Source organism: Falco cherrug, chromosome 12 (assembly GCF_023634085.1).
Source record: "Falco cherrug isolate bFalChe1 chromosome 12, bFalChe1.pri, whole genome shotgun sequence".
Taxonomy (NCBI): domain Eukaryota; kingdom Metazoa; phylum Chordata; class Aves; order Falconiformes; family Falconidae; genus Falco; species Falco cherrug.
Window position 1 is genome coordinate 13,965,206 of NC_073708.1, and position 19,681 is coordinate 13,984,886.

The 19,681-nt window shown below is 37.8% G+C and overlaps 2 protein-coding genes across 5 annotated transcripts in view; both read left to right on the top strand.

The window, feature by feature from the left end:
• Positions 1 to 14,427, top strand: part of CDC14A (cell division cycle 14A) — a 67,053-nt gene extending 52,626 nt beyond the window's left edge. For 3 of the 4 annotated variants that reach the window (XM_055724240.1, XM_055724238.1, XM_055724239.1), the window contains 5 exons: positions 1,301 to 1,416; positions 1,954 to 2,001; positions 3,608 to 3,736; positions 4,644 to 4,966; positions 12,607 to 14,427. In XM_055724240.1, coding sequence (XP_055580215.1) covers positions 1,301 to 1,416; positions 1,954 to 2,001; positions 3,608 to 3,736; positions 4,644 to 4,966; positions 12,607 to 12,620 — 630 coding nt within the window. In that variant the 3' untranslated portion in view covers positions 12,621 to 14,427. The remainder of the gene's footprint in view (positions 1 to 1,300; positions 1,417 to 1,953; positions 2,002 to 3,607; positions 3,737 to 4,643; positions 4,967 to 12,606) is intronic. The other variant, XM_055724241.1, reaches the window with a different exon arrangement.
• Positions 14,428 to 14,702: 275 nt separating this feature from the next.
• Positions 14,703 to 18,869, top strand: GPR88 (G protein-coupled receptor 88). The gene has a single exon (XM_055725322.1). It carries the CDS (start codon positions 17,563 to 17,565, stop codon positions 18,643 to 18,645), a length of 1,083 nt encoding a protein of 360 aa, XP_055581297.1. The 5' UTR covers positions 14,703 to 17,562; the 3' UTR covers positions 18,646 to 18,869.
• Positions 18,870 to 19,681: the final 812 nt, after the last annotated feature.

Sequence of the window (19,681 nt, forward strand, 5' to 3'; positions counted from 1 at the left end):
TTTTTCTGCTGTAACCCTCTCTGTAATACTTGTATTTCAGCTTTTTACAGTCACATTACAGGTGTTAGTAACTGAGTTTTTAAAACATAAAACTTATCTCTTTGGATATTTGATTATATTTCAAGATCTAATTATAATAACCCCTCTAGAAGTTCAAAACAAAGTAGTTCCCAGTCCCAAAAATGCATAAAGTCTAAGAATCAGAGGACAGAACAGCTACATGCAGTAACTGTTGGGCAGTAGAGAGAGTGAAAGAAAATTTATCAACGTTGAGGCGGAATGGTAGATAACAATGGCCTAACATATAAGCTACAATGAAATCTAGCTAAAATATTATTTTTTTCCAATAATGAATGCACACTTGGACTATCACATCATTTGATTAACTTCTGTTGTATTACTTCTGTCAGTCTTTTTTCTTGGTTAATGGCAGAAACTATTTCTCTATGCAGAGCATTGAAGTCACTTAGGCGCAGTAGGAACTGCAGTAATACAAATACTTCATTGAGGTCAAATGAAGCATAATTGGTATAAGTTGTTGTTTGGTTTTTTTATTTGGCAATTTAAAAAAATTGCAGATATTTTTGTTTAACTTTCATATTTCTCTGCTACCTAAGATACAGTCTCTAGTACTTGAGTCTTGGAAAACTCTGTTTTGAGATCACTCAGAAATTATAAATAGGCATGTAAACAGTGTTGGCATACACTATTTCTTAGTTTATACTATTTTCTAAAGCTGGAAGAAGTAGGATAAAACTCTGAAATCTGTTCATTCTATATTCCTTATAAAATTATCATAGAGAAATTGTTTTCAAAACTATTTTCTAGAGGTCATGAGAACTTCTTAAGAAATCTAGTAATTTAGGAAAGTTGATTGTTAGTTCCTCTTGCAGGACACACATCTAAATTTCTTCCTCATCTTGTGCATATTGCAGAATTGTGTGTTACTGCTTCCCTTCTACATTGATGATGATAAAAATGGTAATGGAGGAAGGCATTAGAGTTTACATTCCATCAAAACAAACTTCTTTGAAGTAAATAAATACCCGTGTTAGACTCAAGTATCCTGATCTGACTTTGAGGTCAGGTTCTGCAAAAAGCCTCTGAATGTGTTTTTGTACAGTGACACATTTAATTTACTAGAAATTCGCAAAGACAGAATAGTGCCCTGTGTATGCAGAAGGCTGTAGATGAGCCTTTTAAATCATAATCTTTGTGAAGGAGGCGTTCAGTACTTTGAAAATACACTACTCATAAGGATTTGATACATTTCCTTGCTTGCATACTTTGTGTTTCCCAGGATGATTTTGAAGACAAAGCAGGTGCAGAAACTCAGAATGGCATGACGCAGGGAGATAAGCTTAATGCCTTAAAAAGTCGGAGACGGCAGTGTTCTGCTACAACTGGAGCTCTGAGGTAATTAACGAATTCTGAGGTAATTTGCAATTCTATATTCGGTCCGTGCTATCACATCTTTATTTCAAGTACGTGGCCTTGTTTAAGGCAGTGCTACTAGTTGTACCACCTTCTGTGGTGGAAATTTCTCTAGGTATATACCTATTAGTTTCAGATTTGGTTTATTAATTCCCCCCCCCCCCCCGCTTTGTTTCCATGTTCAGGGCACCTATATTTTGTGTAGCAGTACAAGACAAAGTAAATAACACAAAACATTCAAATTTATACTTGCCTAGCATTATAAAACATACGTCTCTAATAAAATACTATATAGTTAACTTAGTTACCTTTCTGTAACTACTTTTCTGTACTCCTTGTATAAATGTTGAATTTTTCAGAACCAGTTAATTTACCTAACTGTAAATTAAAATTATGATTGACATTTTTAACCTTGGTCAGTCTTGTACTCTAAAGCCAGCATGAGACATGCAAGCATGCTTTGAGGGAGGGGAAAGGCTTTTTATCCTCTGATAAAGGTTGCTGCTTTTGTTTCTTTAGGCTGCAAGACATGAAACTGCACACGAGGTCAATATCACAACCTTTCAGGTATTAAAATTCTCAATGAATACCACTCAGATCTTAAATTTTCAGTGTTTGTTTCAGTGCGCATCAATTGATTAGCAATTTTAGACTTCTGGGAAGTGACAGATAAAACCTTTTTATAAACACCTGCAAGAAACGGGGGAAAAAATCTAATGGGCAAAGGGTTTAGTTCTACTTCAGGGATACCTTGAATTCTTCTTAAGAAATAGTTAGCGCATACAAGTAGTTTCTTCAGTCACATTTTCTTGTATCTATATTGTTATGCAATGAAGGATGACTGCTTAACTCATAACCACTTTATTTCTGTAGAATTAATTACATGTCTCAAAAGCCTAAATTGACTACTTGTTGTCTGCATATCATAATTTGTCCTGTGTTTTTTAGTAGATGAATTAGTTGGTACTTTTTTTTTTTTTAGAAGATGTACCAGATAAATACTAGGTTTTACTACCTTTTCATACTTAAATGCAGGGTCCTCACTGTGCACTTTACTACATGCTTTGCTCAGAACTTTCTGTGGCACCAATAAAGCCAACGGTTTCTTCTCATTTTCTAAATTTTATTTATGAACTGTATTAATTTCAAGTCAGTACTGACAGTGCCCCCCCCCCCCCCCCCAAGAAAATAAATCATAGAGTGAAAACTGACTTAATTTAAGCGTTATAGGAGTGGCAGAATTGAGTCTTTCTTTTGGTAATCATTGCATCCAAAATACAACATATAATATAAAATATCTATCATAATAAAGCATTAATACTGAAAAGAACACATTCTCTTCAGTTTTGTGGCAACCTGTATTTTTGAGATTAATTAGTCAAGAAGTCTAACCTTGCAGATGTCTGCTTACCCTTTCTTGGTGTGGAATTAAAACTGTTTCTGCTCAATGTCGTTCCTTCTGTGCTTGTAGCTGGAGACTTGTATGCAAGGTCTTTCATCCTTTAAGAGATGATCATGATAATATCCCCTAGTCTTAAGGATGGAGAGAATTTCATACTACTGTGAAGCTATTCGTTTATTGGTTATTAAGAAACCAATATGGACAGCTATAATGCTAACACTTTTGAGCAGTCCAGTGTACCATACTTACAGCTCAGTATCAAAATATGAAGAATTTGGTCACGAAGGGTCCCGCCCTAGAAAGAGCTGTATGTTCTGTGCAACTTTGTAAAAATGTTCTTGCTGCCATTTGGAAACGATGACGCTGTTCTCATGCAAGCTACAGTGGTTTGTTTTTCTACCTGTACTTGCTTTATAAGCACAGGAAGTATTCTTTCTGAACTGTATTTAAAATTTAAATCAAATTTGCAGTAAATTTGATAAACAATATGTGCTTAGCCTTCACAAATTATCAAGGTGAAAAGTAGCCTAAAACTGTATAATATGGTACTGCAGGGGAAAAACTTGAGTGTGGGATATTTTAAAGGTGGTTTTTTTTAAAAGGTATTTGAAAACCAGCAAACTGTTGAGTTTTTGCAGTTGAGTTCTGTCAGACTTGAGAATTTCCACTTTTTAAAATACCAGTCTATGTATTGAAAGACTGTATGTGTTTGAGATGTGTATTTTAATTATAAAAATCTTGTTTTTCACTAAAACTCTGCACTCCTTTTAGACTGAATACTTCAGGTGGCACAGAAGGATCCATGTCTCCTCTGAAGGCCTCCAAAGTGATGGCAGTTAAGTCACCATCTGCAGAAAGAATAAGCAGAATTCCCACATCCTCAGGCTCTAACCTTAAAAGGTGGGGGTTTTTTTCTTCTCATTTTGATACAAATACTTACTATATACTAAATGGTTTTCAGCAATATGTAGTCTACGAAGCACTTCCTGTTCTTGGATGTAAGAAGGGTTAAATTTGAAGTGGTTTGCTGTTCTGCTAGCCAAACTTCAGTTGCTTGTGGATTTAAGAAACAAACAACCCCAAACCTATACTACTGGTATGAGACCTCTGGTGGGATTATATCAAGTCAGAAACAGTGTTACGTTGCTTGGGGCTTTTTAGTGGTTTTATTTCGGGGTTTTTTCACTTACCTGAGTTTATGGAAGTTTTGCAGATATTCTCACAAGTCTATATACTATTAATCTCAGAAGAATACTGCATGGTAATTAATATGATTTTTATGAATGCTTCATTTATTGCGATTTAATTCCATTATTGTACTAAGTAATTATGGATGTTAAATGAAACTTAGAATACTGCATTTTTAATAACTTCTGGACACAAATACTTGAAGAAAATAATTAACTTAAAGAGCTGTTTCAGGACACCCTATTTTTAATCTCAAATTTTGTCATATTACTACTTGGTTACTTGAAGACTTGTATATCATTACTGATTTCAAGAAACAAAAGAGTTCAGTGTAGGTCGGCCACTGCCTAAACCTTTTACCACAATCTCCTGCATGTGCATATCATTTGACAGAGGGGAAAGCTGGCCATGGTAGTGCTCGAATAAACTAAGTTTAGGAACTCCTGACAAAGAATTCTGGGGTTTGTTATTTGAGAGCTAGAAGGTGAACCTGTGTGCAAACACAAATTATTTCACAATGCTGTGTTATTCATCTGATGTCTTCTGAACTGTTATTTTTTGTATTTATCTGTACATACCTTGTGTGTATTTTTTTTCCCAACATGTGTTTTTCACTCAGCGTTTCCATAAACTCCAGACTAGCCAGTTCTCTAGGGAACCTGTATGCTGCTTCAGATGATGATGAGAGCAAAATGACATCATTGTCCTCTAGGACAGGTTTTTCTGTAAGCCATATCTCCAGCCACTTGAACGGCAGCTTGCAGCTGCCTCACAGAAATAACCATGAACTGAACAACAACTTGTACAACAGAAACAGCAGTAGTGGCAACAACCTGAGCAGCCAAACCAGTTTTCACAGCGCCGTGACAGATGAATATGCATCAGCCTTCCTTTATGGGCCTTACAACTCCTCCAGCATGATACCAGAGTCAATCAATTCCTGTAAGTTCATAGTCACAACAGCACTTTCAGGCATCTGACCAATGCTTATCTTCCTTGCTTCTGCGAACAAAGCTGTTGCAAAAAAATCTTAACCTAGCATAATTCTCTGACTGACTTTAATGATTCTGCACAGCACCTTTGTCTGTTATCTTTTTAAGTAATTATCATTTCAGCTCTTTTTTTTCCCACCTCTTTCAAGCATCTAGATCATGGAGGAAGGGTTCATGAAAATAAATCACTCCTGAACTTAAACTAATGCCTTTTCTGGTATTTTTCTTAATGGACCTTCTTAGCCTTTAGATTTTTTTGTTTCAGATTATCCATAACATTGTTTATTAGTTTATTACTTATTTTAATTTTTATGCAGTAACAGATTTAAAGAAGCTTTTGTATGTATTGTACTAAATGGAAGGTACAATATTCTTAAAGATAGGGCTCATTTGAAAGGTGAGTCCACTTGACTTAATCTAGTCCTTTTCAAACACCAAATGTGAAAAGTATTCGAGAGCGAGATATTTTTGATGGTCTCACCATTTTAGCTTTCATTCCTCAACAGCTTTGCCGCCTTGGGCTTATTTTGTGCCCTTTTTCTGTGTGAAAGAGTCTATATCAAGAGGATGTGTGGATAAATTAGTGCAGCTCGAAAATGATTCTGTACAAAATGCAGAGAAGAAACTAGAGAAACTTCAGTTATGAAATAAGTTCAGCTCTTTTAGGGGAAAAAATAAACAAACATATTTCCTACTGTAAATCTAAACCCAGTTTAAAATATCTTTTTTCCAAAGATTTTATACCTTACTAGTCACAAAAATGTGTGGTGTTTTTAATAGAATATATTGCCTACAATTAATTGAACCAGTCAGTAATACTGATACTTCTGCTTTTTATTTTTTTAGCTGCTGGGAATAAAATTGCCTTTTTATAGATTAACTTAAGAATATTACACCTTTCTTTTCTGTTTCCTTACTACTGATAAATCGCTTCAGTATAAAGTAAGTTCTGGTGTTATACCTGCTACTGGTTTTGAGTGTGGCAAGTTCCCTGCCTTAAAACAGATAATATACACATTGCATGTAACTAGGATGTCAGCTCAAAAGATCATTCATGGGTTGTGTTCTCTTTCTCCTGAAGAAGTGGGAGATCTATCCTCTTGTTAATAGCTAGTATGTGGCACTACTTAAGTTCAGAAGCCACATGTTTATAGCTTGTGAGTATGAATTGCACTTTCTGAGGACCGATGACAGTAGGAAATAAAATTCTCATTGTTCCACTGCAGAAGAAAATTGCATGTGTGATTAACTAGTATACAAAGTACATTGAAAATAAAGTTAGTTGAGAGAACTTGGTTTTTCACTCCCTTAAATTTAAAGGGTACTTCCACTGGAAAAAGAGTAGAGTTACTGTGCGAGGATGTGCTTGACCTAAGGTAACTCTTTAAAATACTTGATGCTTTCACACTCCTTGTCTTGAAAGCACATTTAGCTTCTTACCCACTATAACTTACCTGGAAAGAAATGTTAATATTCCTTGATTTTAGGATCACTGAGTGTTCTGCATTGAGTTTAAATCTGAATTTAAATTTTAAACATTGGTAGTAACTTGTTTCCAAGAAACTTCTTGGATATTGCCACATCATTTTAGTTTTTTGAAGTTGTTTTATCTCTTTAGTTTGGCTGTGGTTTTACCTGCTAGATGGGATTGAGGTAAACTATATATAATGGAGATTTTTCTAAAGTTGGATATAGAAACCATCCCAGTTTTCTTACAACAAAACCAGTTCTAGAACAAGAGAACTGTTTAGTTTTAAGTGACTCATTTCATTTAATTCCTTCAGGCATAGAAATGAGGAGAGAGGTGAAAAGCTGTATAGCAAGCTGAGGATGTTTGTTTTGAGACACATTCAGGAGTCTCATTTGTTTTTGAATTCTGATGGTTCTGAAAACTCAGCCTTTTTAGATTTTCCCAGTCTTTTTATTCAATATGCTTACAGAATTTCAGTCCTCAGGATGGGTGACAGAGGCTCCAGTTGAGTATACTGGAACCAAAGTCAGTATACCAACAGTGGTAGAGAGCAATCGTTCATCTGAATAACTAAGTGGTCAAGTGTCTGATTTTTTTTTTTATTTTCTCACCTTCACTATTTGATTTATTTGGACAGTAATTCTTTGGAAGGTCAACCCATTACCATTCTTTTCTGTTGTATCCTCTGTAAATTATATGCTGCCAGCAGCAATTCTGAAGAGGTTTTTTCCAAATTCTAGTTACAGCTGCATATTATGCATAAATATGTAAACCAACATGCAGAGCCCTGAAGAAACACCTTACAACTGTAATGTGACTCTGTAATGAAAATAAGTTGACATTGTTCACAATAGGCCAAAAGTTACTACCAAACGATAATATAAACCATTACAGAAGCAAATCCACAGTGAACTGCATTAAATTGTTACCTGCTTTATGCACAATTCAGAGTTGAGCGCAGTTACTGTGATGTCATGGTGTTTAAGACGAGTAGATTATTTGTTAATTTAATCTCTGAATGCTTTCTGCCTGGTAGTGATCCTCTGATTTACTGGCTAATACAGATCTATCTTCATGGTGCTTTATTTTGAAGATAATGTAATTTTTCTTAATAGTCCCACAGTCATACTTAAAACAATTTAACTTTTAATCCGAAACTTGCAGTATCTCTTTATTATGTCACTGTTAGTCCTTTATTACCTTATTTTCTTGTCATGATATTTCATGTTAGTCATCTCAACTTGATTCTTTTGATAAGCTAAGTTGGCTTAAAAATCCTTTTGTTCAAATCCTTTACAGTTTTTGAAAATCCTTTTTCAAGAAGTAGACGCAACACTGTAATATTCATCTTTCAGGTCCTGAAGACTGCTACCTGGTGCTGTCCTGCTTATAAATCCATAGCTTGTGTTACTGTCTTTAACTGTAATGCACTGGGAGTTCATGGGGAGAAAAAAAATAAAATTCTTGCTATACCCAAGATACGGACTTGTATTTTAGTCCAAAAATCCTGCATTCCCTGGGGGTTTTTTTATGTGGGACTTTGTGGAAAAGCAGAATTTTTTCTTTTTTTTTTTTTTTTTCTCTCCCCCCCTGCTTCCTAGTGGGACCAATTAACCAACCAAAGAAGATTGTTTTGTCCTACCACTTCAAACACTGACATCTGGCTATTTTGCTTTTGGTGATATTCATCAGTGGTCTTAAGCTCATAAGCAAAATATGGAGTAGTATCAAGCCTTAATACCACCAGTTCCGGTTTAATGATTTCTGCTTCACTGCTTTAGATGCTGAAATTATTTGCAAGTCTTGACAGCCAAACCTTACTCTTATTGCAGTGTGTGTTTGTATTACATTGCACTTTTTCCTAATTGGAGCACATCAGACAACATACCTGACAGAAGTCTATTTTATATGCTGGTGGTTATGTGTATTCATTTAACTTACTAAAGAACTCTTGAATGATATGAATTATATTCCTCATCTTTTTATTAGCAGACTCTCACTTACCTGACTTAGGTATCAAGCTAACAATCTAATAGTATAGGTACTCTAGCTTAGCAAACCACCTTATCACTCCTGTTCCTAAATTTGTTAATTGTCAACATGAGTAATGCAGGAACATTTTAAGGTTGTTAGGTCAGTAAATTTTCAGTTCTAATTAATGTTCTTTAATCTCATTAGTGAGGAAATTGGGAACTTCGCTTTTATGCAATGCAAATACCTCTCTTGCTGCCCCTCCCTTACACCCCCAAGTATGGAAAAGAAAGTTACTCAATATTTTTTTCTGTTTTGTAATGAAACATTAAAAAAAAAAAATTATTAATAGTTTTGTTCCACATTCCATTTAAAACAAAGGGTAACTATGACTATGACTTCCTGTTGTTGTCAGCCATATATTTTTCCGTAATGGTTTTTGTCCTTCATCACTGTAAACTTATAATCCACTTCCTTTTTTTTTTTTGTTTATGCTGTTGTATGCTGATGAACTAGAAGAAAAGCCTGATTTTTGTAGAATAGACAACTTGATATTCTAGGCACATAAATATTTTATTTGCAAGTTTTACAAATTGGTTGTTTTGTTTAGACAGAATCTCTCACAATTATAATTTGCAGAAATATTCTTATGAAGTATAATCACATTTAAGATACCACAACAAGAGTTTTACTTTGCTCTTACAATAGTTATAAATCCAAGTATCATTTTTTAAAATGTATTTTTATTTAAGAGTATGTAACTGGGTAGTCTTTAAGATGAGTCACCTTTTGCTTCCATAGCTGTCATGGAAACTGGCAAGACAGAAAAAAAATCTCAAAAAGTTACCAAGTATAGCAGTATTTTAAAATTCATATACATGATCTTTATACTTGTAGAATATTCTTTCTTTGTAAGGACTTACATTAATGAGTATAGGATAGCCTTTGCAAAAAGAGACAAACACTAGTGCATCTTGCTGATCTGTAAATTTAGCAAGCTCAAAGGATCACTTTGAATGTGTGTATGCATTTTTCTGTAATATATCCTGATTTATTTTAGTGGATTTTCATGTATTCACGGTAATTCTTGCCTGTTGCAACACTCTTGCAGGAGATTTGAGGAACAATTCAAAAAACTTGAATTACTTTTTGCAATTATCTGGAAAAAGTGTATGTTAAAGTCCTAACAAATAGCTCTGTATGATACAGGATTGTTCCCTCCTAAAATTTAACTTGGTCCTGAAGTTGAATGTGTGTGAATATGGTTCTAGTGGCTAGATGGATCTGCATCATATTTTATTTTCCAGGAGGCTTTCCATGCCTCCTATTGAAGAATAAAAATGTTAGTGATCTAAGCAGTTGCTTCAGCATGGACTTCATTAGGTATTGCTAACTATAGTGAAGCTATTTAATTTTTAATTCTTTGTTTAAATACCTGATACTTGGGTATAAAATGCCAAGCTTGACACTGCATGGGACCACTGTAGGAGTACACATTGAGAATTCTACTCAATTAACTGATTTTTATACTCTCATCGTTGCAATTCAGCAGTAAATTTTCTTTGGTTTTTTTCCTTCTATTTTTACCTCTATTTTAAATTAAGATTTTGTTAAATACCAGCATATGACTTGTAAAGGTGGATTGGGGCTTTTTGTTTTTAATAAAGCTTTCAGGCCATACTTTGAGTCACTGCAAATAGGAGGCAGGAATGTAAATTTTAAAATAGAAAACTCCTCAAAAGATGATAAAGGTGTGGGGGATTACAGTTACAGGCTTTGAAATATTAGTCAGTCTCATTGGACAATGTGAAGAGATTTGAGTTCAGTTTACTTCACTGCAAAAGAAAAAAAAAAAACACCCATCCCCTCCAAGCAAGCAAACAAAAAACCCTCAAAACCCTCCCCATCTATAATTAATTTTTCAATTTCAAAACTTTGTCTGTATACTCTACAGTAGCTCAGTTATGACTATCACCATGTTACTAGTAATAGGAACTTTATGGGAAGTCACATCAATTAATTTTAATCTGAAAAAAATGCTGCTTGGATTTAATTCTTCCCTGTATTCAGAAAAGGCTTTGCAACTTTATGAAGGAATCATTGCTATTTGAAGTAGAGCTATGGTGAGGGTGGGAACACACTGAAAACCTTATTTCTCAATATGAAAATTATTAAAATAAACCCTGCCTACCGATCTGTAATGAAAATTAACAAAACATGCTGTCTTGTTTCCAAGTAGTCTGTGCTGCATGGATATCTGTTATATGTTGTTATTAACTTTCCTCCCTGTTTTTGTAACTTGGATTCCTAACAATTACGAGAATTTTAATTTAAACTTCAGAATTGTTAATTTACACTTTGCTTGTTTGTTTATTTAAATTCTGATGTAGAACTCCCGGTTATCTCTGTCTGCTAATTAAAGGGGTGGTCTTCATAGTCCTTTGTCAACTAATGCTAGCTGTTCCCAAGATCAGCAAATGTGTACAGTGCTTTCTGGTCATCTTTCATCTGTCTGAGCTTAAAGTAATTACTGTACAACATATGAAAGTATATAGGTAAATTACATGCATTTTAAAATGTTAATCAACTCTACTTGGAATTCAGTTTTGAAGGATCAATTTCAAATACTGCTCTAATTAACTGTAACCATCTTTCTGAATACACATTTGAAAATGAGAAAGCTCCGAGGATCATTAAAAGAGCAGAAGTTTCAAGCACTCATTAATGAAGGGCTGTTCCTTCTGCCTCGCTCTTACACATGTAATAAACAGCTTGACAAATGCTGTCACCAAAGCTAATAAACCAGGATGATTATTAGAGAATGAAGTAGGGAAAAACAAGTTTCTATGATTGTCTATTCCGTGGTGATTCTGAGCCTATAATGAAAAAATACATGTTACATCTGTTTAGTTTTACGGTGAAGTATTGTCTGTTAAATGCTACCCTTCATGTTGAATCCATTCAGTACTAAACCCAGGCCCTTTTTAGTCAGTGGTATTCAAATCTTTATATGCTAACAGCACTGTTTTTTCAACCGAGGAAAGAATATCCAGGTGCACTCTGAACTTAACAGTATGAAAATGCATTTAAAATTCAACTTTGGAAATACACACTGAGACTTAAGATACCAGAAAAAATGGGTTTATGATATTCGTTGGAGCTCTAAAGGTTTATGTATCTATTATGCACTTCTACTAATAGGTTTCACTATGGATGCCAAACAGCATTTCTGTAGTGATTAGTTAGGAATAGCAGGACAATGGAAGAAAAGACTCCAAGGTTCTGAGCTTTCTTGGGATTCATGCCATACTCCAGTATTTCTCTCTAATTCTGATGAATTGATGCATTTGTAAAATGTGGTTTGGGGCTTTTATTTGCTAATTGTTTATAACCATACTAGTACAGTGAATAGCTCTCTCATGTAAGACTTCTTACTCATCGGAATTACTTCCTGAACACACAGGAGGTAATAAAATATCTGGATGCTGTCTAAACCAATTACTTTATTAAAAAACCATAGACTTAAACATAGAATCAGAAATGTAAATAAAGTAGACCTGGTTATGCTTTCCTCTTAATTATACTGACATCTTGCTGATCCAGATGAACCTTTTGCAGTGCTTAATTTTCATCTGGTTTTAGTAATTGTACATAAATTTATTCATGTGCATAATTGTGCTGCTGCAGCTTTTTTCCGTACTTAGCTACTTCGTATATGTTTCCTATGCCATTACCTGAATCCACATCTAAAGTATACTCTATTTTTTATAGTAGCACTTGGATTCTCATTCAGGATAAATGGAAACAATTCAATTATAGTAACTGCAGTCATGTTTTCCCAACGCATTTTTAAGGTATTGTTTTAAGGCAGTGTTTTAAAGGGCTTGTAACCCTTCCTTGAAGAGTCTCTAGAATTTGGTTTGAAAAAGTAAGTGTAGATACAGGAAAGTTGATAGACTTTACTGTATCCAGTTTTTGAGTTTCTTCTATTTTATTGATCTTTACCTAAGCAGAGGTTCAGAACTTCCTCCAACTCTATTTTTCTTCTTCCTGTCCTTCCTCTACTCCTTGTCTTTAAATGCAAAATGTATATTATGTACAAATATAACCTTACCAGTGAGTTTTAATCAGTTTTTCTTCTCTCACAGTCCCTTCAGTCTGAGTATGTTCAGTTCTAAAGCCTTGCTGCTTTGGTGAAACCTGTTGAGCTCTTAAAATTCAAGTCCTTCATGAAGGTGAAGAACTTAAGGAAGGAAGCTGCTCGCTCAGAGAAGGAATCTCCAATCCAGGACATACTGAAACCTAAACACCAAGAAGGCAGCTTCTTAACAGGCAGAAATTTCTTGTTGATGACTACTGCAATGCACTGATGTTAAATTTATGGAAATTATTACCCCATGTTAAATACAGATTTAAATTTTTTATGTTGAAACAGTTTGAATATATTTCTAATGAGTTTCATTAAGATGTTTATTAACTTGTGTATAGTGTTAAAATATGTATTAATAGAATATTTTGGTAAGCGATATATATAAAAATTATGTAAAAATTAGAATTTATTTTAATTATGTCAACTTTGCTACAAAAAAAGTATTTTAAAGAATTTGTACATGTTTATCAAAGATGAAATTTTTTTATGAACAATATTTTTTCTTGGTTTATGGGTCCATCATTATTGCTTAAAGCCTAATGTAATTACTTCTTCACTAAATGGTCTTTGGTAACTTAATGGAAGTCTTAACTAGTGAGAGACTACTAGTTACTACACTATCAACTGAAAGCGCTTGATATATAATCTGCTTTCTACTTTCAGCTGCTAATGTTTCATAAGGAAACACAGTGAAAGAAAAATATAGGGAAAATATGTGTTGAGATGTAAGTTACATCATCTGCTGCAAAGAGAAAGTAATACTTACCTGATAATTCAATTGTACAATTAACACGTTCTTTCAGTTTGTCTTAAAGGAATATTGTAACTTTTTATTTTCAATGTAGAATCTTAAATTTTGCTATGCAATATATACTGCATAAACGAAGGCAGTCCAGATTTAAATTGGTAAGAATGTGCATGTGCAGTGAATTTGGCAGTGCTGCATACTCACATGCTTTTAATGTACATTTGGCTGTATGTGTACAGTTTCATTAGTGAAGCACACTAAATATTGGAACTATATTAAATTTTTACATATCAATTGGATGCTTCATAAACAATTAGAAAACTATTGCTAAACATAGCTAATTCATCCTGTATCATAGAATATTTTGGTTAGTAGTAAGGATGCTCTTCAATATACAGTTTAATCGGGTGCGATTAGGAATGAGACTCCAAGAATGAAGTGGTGTTACAGTGAGAAATACTAGAGATCATGTGTAAAAAATTTTCAGAACTCCACAACTGCATAGTAAGCAAAAAAAAAAAGTTGCTATGAGGACTTGATTTGCCACTAATTTAGAACACAAAACTGAAACAGATTTGTTACCTATGAGTTTTTTCGGCTATCTACAGAAACTTGAAAATAAAACTTAGGTTAATTGTCAATCTTTGTTCCTGAAGATCTGCGAATACCCTGCATTTCCTTTGCAACTGAAGTTAAGATGAAGTGCCACGTTTTTCAAAAAAAAAAAAAAAGATCAGATCACAGATTGCTATGGAAGGTTGTACTGAAAGTGTTAATAAGCAATACTGAGAGCAGCTGTATAAATCACTGAATAAAAGTTACATGCAATACTGTACTTTTTTCACACTGTGTATATGTAACATATACACACATGAAGTAGCATATCTGTGTGCATATATATACAATATACTGTATATGAATTATAGATTAATGGTAAGGTAATTCTACCTCCTATAAAGAATTGTCATGTACTTTGTTATAAATAGTTTTCCTTAATAAAATATTGTTTAATTTTTACATGTAGATATATATACATACAGCTAATTGATAATAAAATGCCTGTATCAGCCAGCTTCCTTGTTTCTTGGCTTTTCTTCTTTAGATCTGTGACGGAAAATAGTATGATTAATTTCTAACTGAAGAGTAGCTGTTCAAAATCACTTTTCTAAAACATGTATTTATATGATGGTGTTGCAAAAAGACATTAGTATGATAGGCATCTAACTGATCTGTCTCACTAAATGCTTGTATTTGCTCTATATAACATCAAGTATTTAATCAATGGGTTGATATTATGATGTAAAGGTTACATTTCAAAATACCATCGTTTAAAAGCTGTGTCTGAATTGAGGTAATTTTTTTTCCTGGACAAGAACCCTTGGTACAGGTGTAATGTACCTTGTCTTTTGCATGTGCAACAGGTTTCTTAAGTCTCACTAACAGCAGGGTCTTTGTCCACAAGAACCTAAAAGATCGTGCTTTCACTGAGCTTTTTATCCTTCAATTAAAAACTAGTCACAAATGGTTCTAACATTAACTCTGATAATGATTTTCAGCAATTTTTTTGTGTTGCATGATTATTTACCCACAGTGCTTAATATTCCTGTCAGATAAGCCTGTACCTGCAATAGATGTTGTGGACAGTATGTAACTGTTACACAGCCACCCTAAAGGAATGGCAAAGCCAGGAAAAGAGAGGATGCTTTAAAAGTTGCCCAAATCCTAGTGACAGTCTAATCTGAAAATACAATAAAAGACTGCTGCCACTACATTCAGACAATTAATGGATGGTGATTGGATGTGTAGAGTAACTATAAAGGAAGAACAGCTAATTAATTTCTATAGTATATGGGACCCAAGCTTTCCCCTTAGCCTTTCTCTAGACTTCTATGACTTCTTATACAAAATATATAAATGCCACTAATGTAAAACATTTTTTGTTCTTAGAAATGAATAATAAATATAGCCAGTTATTCTGTAATGATCAGCTTCTTAACAACAGATCTAGGGACAGTGAAAGGTCAGGGAGGTCTTCAGAACATTGTAGCTTTTAAGATAATACCCTGAAATTTGTTTCATACCCTCTGTTTGCTTATCCTTGAACTTCACTGTTTCTGTTACTTTATATATGACTATATCTTCTTGTTCTGGGTGAACAAGCTCTATCATATGAGAGATTTTTTTTTTTAAAAAAAAAAGGTTTTATAAACATGTAAGGATGGAATAATTACATCTAGAGGTTTCTACCGGGCCTATGATTCTGTGGCTAATGCCTTATGAAACTCCTAATCATCTCTGTAAAGTACCCTTTCTGAAGCTTTTTGGTTAGGGAGATATCTCTTGTTACAGATTTAGAGAATATTTTTCAATTACAGCATTGCAGAAAGAGGAGGATTTCAGTTTCTGTAATAACTGTTCTCTACTGACAGCTAAACAATGAAAGGCCTCAAAAGGTTTGACACTTGATTAGAGCTACACTGTAAAGTGCAGCAGGCAAAAAAAAAAAAGGTAATTAAGGGCCTGATCAAGTAAATCACTCATCTATGTCTTTAACCTTAAGCACATGAGCAATCTAATTAATTAAAAAAGAACATGTTCATGTTTGTAATAAATCCACATTTTGGATCAATAGTCCTGACAATTGCAAATATGAGCCTGTCAACTAAAAGATGTTGCAACAAAATAATCGATTAACCCACACAAATTAAATTCATTATCTTAAAGAATGTATATGTTGTAACTACAGTTACCTCCTAATTTATTATTTTGGTATTGTCAATTGTTAGCCTTGTGAGTTTAACAATACCTAAACCACCTTATAAAGTTATCTTTGGTCAATATACAGATCGTATCTTATGAGCTGGGATTGCTTACTTCTGTAGTGTATGTATAACCCCCCTGTAAAAGCAGCTTTTTTCCTAAGCACACTGCAGAATTAATCATCATTCCTTTTGTGGAAAGCTTTTGAGAAAAAATGTAAATTACTTGACTCAATTTCTTAAGAAATCTTGTCCAGGGTAAGGACAGTTAACATTTTCTCTCTGTTTGGGTAAAGCACTGTGGAGTTCCTGGGAGAATCCCACTGGTAATTCTTCTCCACCTGGGAAAGGACTGTTACGCCCTACTCTTCAACCAGCTTTTAGTCCACCTAAGAACCTGTCATTCAGCTCTGCAGGAATTTGTGCTCTGAATTAGTTTTGGTGTGAGACAGTTTCAAATGCTACACTGATTTTGTTTTATCTGTGTACTTACTGACACCAGTGTTCACCTCTGGCAGGCTGGCAATGCAGGATTTCCTGCAGGCTAAGACAGGCTGAGTTTTATGAAGAAATAATATTTTGACTGAGGACCAGCTTCCTCAAATAATAAGTACTGTCTTACTAAGGATCTGTGTATGTATTGTGTTTGAAAGATTTAATTTGGAAAGTATATTCTTGTTATAGACCAGTTCTAAAATTAAGCTTGCAGAAGCATAGTGCACTCTTAACAAAAATATCAGGGGAAAAAAAATCAGTTTGAGTGAATATCTAGCAGAGGAGTTTCTACAGTAAATGGATTGTATTTCAGACAGAAGTGACTGATATACTGGTTTGAAAGCTTGCTGTAAATGAAAGTTGTGTAAATGGGTTAGAACCTGGAAACCGGTAAGGCAAAGAGAAAAAGAGTCAGACTGTGTACTTGCAGTATTTCTGGAGCATGATAGGGTTTGGGTTTTTTTTTTTTTTTCCCCTTCTTGATTTAACAAGTTGAAAATCTGCTGAATAATTCATGAAGAGTGGAAGGGCTGAATCTTCCTGGAATGATATACAGTGTACGTACTGTGGCACAGGAGAAACTGCAAAGCTTTGTATCAGTTGCTGCCGCTTCTGCTGCTGATTGCAAGGTGCTGCTGCTTTTGGCATTTTCACAGCTACAGAATCTTCAGTCGTGCTCTGGTCTGCTAACAGCCATCTGCTCCCTATGGACCCACCTTTGCTAGCTACAGTCTGTGGGAATCTCTTGCTGCCTACCTGCCTTGGACACGGGATCATCACTGCAAACTACGTTTTCTGGACCTTGCAGCTCATATGACTGAAACCTGCCTTAGAGTCCCTCAGCTGCACATCCTCCCTTGTGCTTGGTGGGGGACTCCTGCAGCAGGATCTTCTGACTTGGACAAGGATGGGATTTACAGGGAGAAGTCAAAACTGAGCCGCATTCAGCGAGATGCCCAACGCCTCTTCCTGGAGTGCTAGCTCGCCCCTGCTGCTGCTCTGGGAGGACTCCTCTGGGACCCGCATCTTCCTGTCACTGCTCTATGCGGTCTTGGCTATCTCAGGGACTTTATCCAATGTGATGGTCATCTATTTAGTCTTCTCCTTCAAGAAGCTGCAGACCACCAGCAATGCCTTCATTGTGAACGGCTGTGCGGCAGACCTCAGCGTGTGCGCCCTGTGGATGCCCCAGGAGGCTGTGCTGGGGCTGCTGCCCCCCAACTCCTCCTCCCTGCGCTCGGTGGAGTACCGGCTGCTCCGCGGGGGGCTCCTCGGCCTCGGCCTCACCGTCTCCCTGGCCTCTCACCTGCTGGTGGCCTTCAACAGGTATGTGCTCATCACCAAGCTGCCCAGCGTGTACCAGGCCCTTTACCAGCGGAGGCACACGGGCTGCATGATCGGGCTGTCCTGGGCCCTGGCCCTGCTACTGGTCCCGCTGCTGCCCGGGCTCTGGGCCCCGGGCTCTGCCCAGCAGCCGCCCCCGCAGCAGACGGACGGCAGCTCCCGCTACACCGCCCTGCTCGTCGCCCTGGCCGTGCTGGGCCAGACCGCGCTGCTGCTCCACTGCTACCTCGGCATCGTGCGGAGGGTGCGGGGCAGCGCCAAGCGGGTCAGCGTCCTCAACTTCCACCTCCTGCACCAGCTGCCCTTCCCCGCCGCCCCGCCGCCGCCCCGCCGCGCCCAGCGCCGCCTCAGCAGCGTCTCGGTCCTGCTGCTCTGCTGCGTCTTCCTGCTGGGCACCCAGCCGCTGGTCTGGGTCAGCCTCCTGGGCTTCTTCCTGCGGCCGGCGCCGGCGGCGCTGCAGGCCGCCAGCTGGCTGCTGCTCTGCTCCCTCTCGGCCCTCAACCCCCTGCTCTACACGTGGCGCAGCGAGGAGTTCCGCCGGGCCGCCCGCTCCGTCCTGCCCCGCGGCGAGGGCCCCGCCGCCGCCCCGCGCCCCGCCGCCGCCGCCGCCGGCCCCGCCGCCGCCCCGCCCTGCCCGCAGCTGCCGCGGCGGCGGGGGACGGTGGGCAGCGCCGCGGCCGCGCCGCGCTGAGGGGCCGCGCGGGCATGCGAGGGCCCCGGCAGCCCCCGGGCCGCCCCCCGCCCCGGCCCCGCGCGGGGCGGGAACCGCCGCGGCCCCTCAGGCCGCTCCCGCCGGCGGTCACCTCACGTCGGGGGCCGCTCGCCGCACCCCTTGCTGCTGCCGGCCCGGGCCGCCGCCCGTGGCGCCCGCCTCAGCCCACGCACCTCTCCGCTCCCTCTTCCACCGCGCGGACAGGCCGCTTGCCCCGGGCCCGGGTCGGGCGCCGGCGGGGGGGTGTCCCTGCCCGCGGCGCCGCCCCCTCAGCACCGTTCCCGCTCACGGCAGCTGCCCGCCTCCGGGTGCCGACCAGGACTCCAGCCAAACGCAATGGATTTGGAATTCGGGATAACTGGTAAATATGGCAACGTACGTAACTGTTGTTACGCTTTACAGATTTCCATATCAGACAGGCACCTAGACAGCTATTTTTGAGACTTACTGCAAGCCTGTTTTTATAAAACCTGTAATTCTTTCAGCGTTTGAAGTAGTTCTGTGAGATGAGCTCCCCGAACGCAGGGTTCACGCGTGAGGAACTGGCAAGTCGCATTACACACCACACAATCCCACCGGGAACCGCTTCCTTTCCCCCAGGTTACCTGGTCTCTGTGCTCCGTGCAAGTCCCTCCTCCTTCGGCTTTCCCTGGCAAACTTCTGGATGATGCTGTCCAGAGAAACTGTTCAAAAAAACCACACGTTGCACCTTTGTGGTGATCTGGTTTGGGTATTTTGTTTTGAAAGCTCTTTGCGCAGGGCCTGTTTTGACAAAGGCTTCTGCCTGTGGTAAAGCACTTGATAAAATACAATGCAATGTGGAGACCGGCGTTTTCTATCAAACCTTGTCACCTGTGTAGCTACCAGTTTATCATGTTTCTATTAAATATGTTATTGCTGAAGTGCGATTTCACAGCCTCTGCTAAATATAAAATGACAGATTCTGTGTGGCATTCGGAAAGGGAACAGCTCTTCGCACTGAGGGTGGCGAGGGAAACAAACTGGTGGCGAGTGC